Below are 7,358 nucleotides of genomic sequence, written 5' to 3'. Positions count from 1 at the left end.
GTGGGTGGGTGGGTCTCTCTACTGCCACTGATAGCCACTGACAGTCCCCAGGGCCCAGGCCTTGAAATACACTGGAGGAACGTGTATGCCCACCCCACTGGAGTCTTTCCCTTCTGCTATGGCTGTGCCAGGGAACTGAGCCCTTTCCCGCTCTGCCTGGGGTTGATGGCATCACCGACAAGCCACGGTGTTTCTTAATGACTGCTTTCTCTGTCAATAGCTCCAATTAAGTTATTTCAATTCAAAGCCTCCCTCTGTTAGAAGGTGTGGGGTTGGCCAGAGTCACTGCCAACCTCCCACGACACATGAATTATGCTGGGTACAATTAGGAGAGAAAATTGTGACCGTGCTCTGGGCTTCCTCAGCCTGGGAGCTCATTTGTTGTCCCAAAGTTTGTAAGTTGGATGCTGTGACTTTTTAGAATTACAGCTGAATTCTTGCCAGTGGTATAAGATTGATAACACAAGGGAGTTTGGCTGGTTCTCAAAGTGAAAATGGGTCTATGAAAAGATCAGAGAGAAGGGGATTCTCCCAGCACTCCAGCTGAAAGGGATCAAGGGAATGGAAGGAGGACCAAAACCAGATAAGTACAACAGTTGGCAAAACAATAGTGCCAACTGCAGGACGCAGACGGACAGTGGGAGAGAAAATATCCCACCTGACCTCAGGGGTTCATGATTTGTTCACCATATCAAATTGTCAGGAGGGTTTTGAATATTGTCTGAGAATTTATGTTTTTCAAGAATTACTATGAGATGACAAGTTAGCTATTTAAAGCTAGGTGGGCTTGTTCAAACAATGTCCCAAAGAACATTTGTTTCCAGGAATCATATCACAAAGGAAAATAGAATTTAAGCCATTCACTTGCGTGCCATCATACAATTTTAAAAATATTTTAAGTTGGTAAGAATTTTATTTCCAAATCAGTTTGCTTTGTCTTTTTTTATCATGACGTTACACTTCTGGCTTCACTCTCTGGATTGGGTTCAAGTGCAGTTAAGGACCTCACCAGAGGGCAAATGGTTCACCTGCCACCAACTGGTTAAAAATGTTTATATTTCATTGCAGTTGCTGTGACCCAGATAAGACACAACACCAAAGAGGACAAGACATGTTTGGCACAAGCACATAGAGTTCCACCACCAATGTAGATACCCTGGTATTTGTTAATCAGTTAGAACTTTTCCCTAACGTCCATACTGTTGATCTAAATCAGAAGTCTTTTTATACAAAAGCATATAGTTGGTGTTATAAAGTTACTAGTTAAACAAAAATCTCGTATTTTAAAAAATTTGTGTCATCTGTGATTTCAAGAATCTAAGCGTCCCAAGTAACGTCCAAGCTCCGACTTGCATAAAAATCAGCCGCTTGCTTTTCAAGTCTGCAGCGCACTGCCCGATTCTCCAGAACCCTGGAGCCTTTGCCAGACTGCAGGCAAAGCGCCTGATGTGCAGGTGCCGCCAGGTGTGTGGATTTCAGGAGGAGAACCGTGTTCTTTATTCCTTTGTTTGCTGAACAATGGATGGTGGCCAGTACTTGCTGTTTTCTTTTTTTTTTTTTTGCACGGTACACGGGCCTCTCACTGTCGTGGCCTCTCCTGTAGCGGAGCACAGGCTCTGGATGCGCAGGCTCAGCAGCCATGGCTCACGGGCCCAGCCGCTACGCGGCATGTGGGATCTTCCCGGACCAGGGCTCGAACCCACGTCCCCTGCATCGGCAGGCGGACTCCCAAGCACTGCGCCACCAGGGAAGCCCGCTTGCTGTTTTCTAACAGATGATGACAAGGAGGAGGACTTGTTCTTTTAAGAATCCTTCCTGCCCCATCCACAGAGGTGGTCAGGAGAACACAGAGGGTTAGCTCTTCCTAGGAGTCAACCCTGCTTTCTAGGGGCCAGGTCTTATACCCTCGTCAGTTGACATCTGGTTTCGTGGAGCATTTGGGCCAGGCTGTCTCACCAGCTCCCTGAAGAGCCCTGCAGACCTCGTGACATGGAAGCCAGGGCCTCTGCCCACCTGCTTGATGCGGTGCTCCTGATGCCTGCTGTCAGCTGTGCCGGGAGGAGGGGCCGGGTCAGATGTAGCTCTGTGAGCCTTTTCTGCCTCTCTTGAACTTTCCATCAGGCTACGAGGATGGCCCTGGAGGCTCAGAAATATGTTCCTTGCAGAACCAGTCCCCTCCCGCCACCTGTGCTCGTGTGGCTGTCAGACCAAAACATCAGCTCTGAGAGCACCTTCCCCCTAAACCAGCAGGACATTGGCTGTGGGAAATGGCTCCCTTTTGTCAGTTGCCATAATAGAAGCATCTGAGAAAGAGGCTCTTAGCAGTTCTGGGGAAGAGGAAGGATGGATTCAGTCAGCTCCCCATTATCTAAGGGCCACTTCTCCAGTTTGTGAGTTCCCCAGCTTTGTAGCGCTCTCTGCTTCTGCTACTGCATTGAGGGTAAACACAGCAAAGCCGTCCAAACGTATTTATTTAGCTCTTATTAAATTAAAAAAAAAGTCTCATCAAAAGTTTGGAGGAATTGAGGCTGAAACCTAAAAATTAGATTTGGGGATTATCTGTGGGTTGTATTTCTTACCATCATAACCAGAAACATCCAGCAAGAGTTTGTGTCCTTCTCTCTTCTTGCTCAGGAAGGTGCTTATCTGCAACAGGATGAGAGGGTTTCCCTGTTCATTTTTCTACAAAAGGACTTTGCTTAGAGACTGAAGAAAGACTCACCTTAACAGTCAGTAGATTCCAGTGGAAAGAGCTGGGACAAGGGTGAGATTGAATTGTGTTCAGATCCCAACTGGTCTATATCTCCTATGTGGCGTCAGAAAAGGAACATCTCTGAGGCTCATTTTCTTTATGGATCAGGAGCAGATAATGGCTAATCGGCAGAGTGGTTGAAGGGATTACAGTAGAGAATGTTTATGAATGACGAGGATGGGACCCAGATCACACGGGCACTTAATTCGGTTTAGACTGAGTTGGTGTAGAGGCCTCTTGGCAGCTGGATCCTGGGGATAACTGGCTTGATCTCTGAGTCCCCGTGCACCCTCACCTGTAACTTGGGAAGAAGGATAATAATAACTAAGCTCTTCCCCACCAAGAAAGGTTGTGGTGAGTTAATGCATCCCCAACGCATAGAACACACAGCTTAGCCTGACAAGTGCCTTGTAAGCTAGAGCTCTTTTTACTTTCTCTACCTTCTTAAACTTTCTGCAAAGTTTATCCTAGACACTTCAATCAGATGTATTTGCATAAAAAAGAGGTTTTACTTGTGAAGAGGGTTTACTTCCTTTCCTGTGTTTATTTACTCTTTGCACAAATATGTATGGCAGACCCTGCTGAGTGCCAGACACTGGGTGGGTATCCAACACTGGGCAGTAGCCACAGCCAGGAACAGGAAGTATGGGAATAGTACAAAATAAGCCAAGGCCCTGGACTGGTGATGCTTGATGAAGAGTGGGTTAGAACCAAGGAAGTGAGATTCAATAGCATTTTTCCTGTTTCACAGATGAGAAAACAGAATGGCAGTATAGTGACAGATAACCCGCCCAGAACCTTAGAGAAGGAATCAGGAGCAGGCCTGAGGCAGGACATGGAGAGAAGGTTTTAGGTCTGAACTTGACTGTAAGCCCCATGAAGGCAGGGGGAAGGGGCTTCACCTGCCTGTCCCCACAGCACCTAGAAAGACCCTACACAGGGGCCAGAAATGCTTCCTTGAACTGATTTGAGGTGAATCACACCCCAGGCCCCAGACTGAGTATTCTCTCCTCTCTGTCAGTCTGGTCTGAGCTACAGTGCTTAGCCCAGCACTGACATAAAATACCTCCTATCAAGTATGTATTGATTGATTGATAACCTCCAGTTGTACACACACACAAATGCTCCCCTTTTGTCTAGTTACAAAAGCCAACAAATATATCAGATTGTGTCTGCCTACTCAGTTTCTAGAATCACAGAAAGTTCAGCCCAAGTAGCAGACAAAAAGAGCAAAAAGCAAAACACACCTAAAACCCGCCTTGTGTCTTAATCATTTAAATTGTCAGGCTTGTGTCTCTCCTTTGTTGTTTCACAGCTCCCGAGGTCCTCGCACAGAAACCCTACAGCAAAGCTGTCGACTGCTGGTCCATTGGGGTGATTGCCTATATCTTGTAAGTATGGCTTGCCACCTCGGCTTCTTTTTTCCTTTTTTAAAAAAAAAACTGTGACAAAATATACATTTAATTTTGTACACCATTTTAACCTTTTTTTTTTTTTTTTGGCCGCGTTGGGTCTTCATTGCTGCGCACAGGCTTTCTCTAGTTGCAGCGAGCAGGGGCTACTCTTCTTTGTGATGCGCAGGCTTCTCGTTGCGGTGGCTTCTCTTGTTGCAGAACACGGGCTCTAGAGCACAGCTGTGCCCGGTAGTTGTGGTGCACGAGCTTAGTTGCTCTGCGGCATGTGGGATCTTCCTGGACCAGGGATCGAACCCGAGTCCCCTGCATTGGCAGGCGGATTCTTAACCACTGCACCACCAGGGAAGTTCCTTAACCATTTTTAAGAGTACAATTCAGTGGCATCAAGCACATTCACAGTATGGCACAACGATCACCACCATCCGTCTCCAGAACCTTTTCATCTTCCCAAACTGAAACCCACTAAATACTAACGCCCATTCGTTTCCCCCGAGCCCCTGGCAACCACCATTCTGCTTTCTGTCTCTATGAATTTGCCTTCTCTAGGTATCTCATGGAAGTGGAATCATAAGATATTTGTCCTTTTTTGTCTGTTTTCTTTTTCCACTTAGCATAATGTCCTCGGGGTTCATCTCTGTTGTAGTTAGTATGTGTCAGAATTTCATTCTTTCTTGAGGCTGAATTATTCCATTGTGTGTATATACTACATTTTGTTCATCCATCCATCAATGGACACTTGGGTTGTTTCCACCTTTTGGCTATTGTGAATAAGGCTGTTATGAACACAGGTGTGCAAATATCTGTTCAAGTCCTGCTTTCAATGCTTTGGGGTGTATACTCAGAAGTGGAATTGCTGGATCATATGGTAATTCTATGTTTAACTACTTGAGGAGCTGCCATAATGTTTTCCAAAGCAACACCACCATTTTACATTCCCAACAGTGATGCACAAGGGTCTAATTTCTCTACATCTTTGCGAACACTTATTTTCCATTTTTTCGTAATAGCTGTCCTAAGAGGTGTGAAGTGGTAACTTGTTGTGGGTTCGATTTGCATTTCTCTTATGGCTGGTGATGTGTTGAGCATCTTTTCGTGCACCACCTTGGCTTCGCTGGGGATACAAACCACTATGAAAATATTAGAGCATGTCCAACAGAAGTCACAGTAAGAAAAATGTGATAAAAAACCAAAATTTAGCCTTTGAATTCCTCATTTCTTCTCAGGTGCCTTATCTCCATGACCCAGGAAATGCCATGGTCATAGGCTTGTTGCAGTTATTTTACGATGATCAATTTTGGTTTTTATGTTTTGATTTGCTAAAGTCCACTGTAAAGTTACTTTTTAAGCTACAATTTCTTTTTGTAGTCATATTTTCAAACACTTACTATGGAGCATACTTTCAGGATAGGTTTAGGCCAATGAGTTTCTGAAATTGATCGGAAATGAATTTCTCCTCGTTAGCATCCCCAAGGAAGGGAATGTTTTCTCACCGGCAGAGCCCACTGCACACAACAAAAGGCTATGTAAACTACAAATAGAACTACCATATGACCCAGCAATCCCACTACTGGGTATATACCCTGAGAAAACCATAATTCAAAAAGAGTCATGTACCAAAATGTTCATTGCAGCTCTATTTACAATAGCCCAGAGATGGAAACAACCTAAATGTCGATCATCGGATGAATGGATAAAGAAGATGTGGCACATATATACAGTGGAATTTTTCTCAGCCATAAAAAGAAACGAAATTGAGCTATTTGTATGAGGTGGATAGACCTGGAGTCTGTCATACAGAGTGAAGTAAGTCAGAGAAAGACAAATACCGTATGCTAACACATATATATGAATTTAAGAAAAAAAGTGTCATGAAGAACCTAGGGGTAAGACAGGAATAAAGACACAGACCTACTAGAGAATGGACTTGAGTATATGGGGAGGGGGAAGAGTAAGCTGTGACAAAGCGAGAGAGAGGCATGGACATATATACACTACCAAACGTAAGGTAGATAGCTAGTGGGAAGCAGCCTCATAGCACAGGGAGATCAGCTCGGTGCTTTGTGACCGCCTGGAGGGGAGGGATAGGGAGAGTGGGAGGGAGGGAGATGCAAGAGGGAAGAGATATGGGAACATATGTATATGTATAACTGATTCACTTTTTTGTAAAGCAGAAACTAACGCACCATTGTAAAGCAGTTATACTCCAATAAAGATGTTAAAAAAAAAAAAAAAGGCTATGAGGGATTCTGATGGGAGAAAGGTCTGACAGTGGCATCCTCAGGGAATGCTGGAAATATCCCCCCTGTATTGGCTTTGTCTCATTATTTGAGAGGCAAATGGTCTTTCTACAGCATACATTCAACTGGGCAGCTTTTATAGTTGAGTGAGGATTTAGCTGACAGCTCCTGTAGATTCTTGTCAGTTTCACAGGAGAATTTATCCATTATAATATATTTGGCCTGTAGGGCTCCCACTTATGGAATTAGGTAAAAGCCAGGTTCATCTGAGCTGCAAAACTAACACACTGCACCTAGAGAATGCTTTCAGTTCCAAGTCACGTTGGCCATCTTCTGCAGTGGTTTCATCCTTTTTTGGTGGGGAGGTGGGTTATGGACCCTTTTGAGAATCTAATGAAAGCTGTGGACCCTCTTCCCTAATAAATTCACACTCACACAAAGTTTCATCCTTTTTTGGTGGGGAGGTGGGTTATGGACCCTTTTGAGAATCTAATGAAAGCTGTGGACCCTCTTCCCTAATAAATTCACACTCACACAATTTTGCATACCATACTGGAGGGTCCTGGGTGAGCAGATACTGGCCATGGGCCCTGTGTTATTTACCTGGCTCCCTAAACCCTCGACTAAAATTCTTATCCTCACCCAACTTGACTGTGAAAGACTTAGAGAAATGAATGATAAGCCAGTCCCCTTCTAGCAAAGCACCAAAGCGGGTGTTATCTACAGAAATCTTCCATGGGGCTAAGCAAAACAAAATAGCCCTTATCTGGCCTTCTGCTTATTTGTTCCATTACGTCTGTCCTGAATCTTGAACCACTGCTCTGATCTGCAGTAATGTCTATAGATTCCCTTGGTATTCTATAATTGTGTATATAATTATCTCCTTGAAGTCTTGGCATCGGGGTATGATATATCAGTACACCTATGAGGAGGTATGTACTGCATTATTGGGAT

The 7,358-nt window shown here is 44.4% G+C and overlaps 1 protein-coding gene across 1 annotated transcript in view; it reads left to right on the top strand.

Moving 5' to 3' along the window:
- CAMK1D (calcium/calmodulin dependent protein kinase ID) overlaps positions 1-7,358 on the top strand; it is a 406,078-nt gene that overhangs the window by 366,615 nt on the left and 32,105 nt on the right. Inside the window, exon 6 of the mRNA XM_024734155.1 lies at positions 4,068-4,143. Coding sequence (XP_024589923.1) covers positions 4,068-4,143 — 76 coding nt within the window. The remainder of the gene's footprint in view (positions 1-4,067; positions 4,144-7,358) is intronic.

Source organism: Neophocaena asiaeorientalis, unplaced genomic scaffold (genome assembly GCF_003031525.2).
Source record: "Neophocaena asiaeorientalis asiaeorientalis breed wild unplaced genomic scaffold, Neophocaena_asiaeorientalis_V1.1 scaffold120, whole genome shotgun sequence".
NCBI classification, from domain to species: Eukaryota; Metazoa; Chordata; class Mammalia; order Artiodactyla; family Phocoenidae; genus Neophocaena; species Neophocaena asiaeorientalis.
The sequence above is the reverse complement of the archived record's forward strand: the minus strand, read 5'-3'. Positions and strand labels throughout refer to the sequence as shown.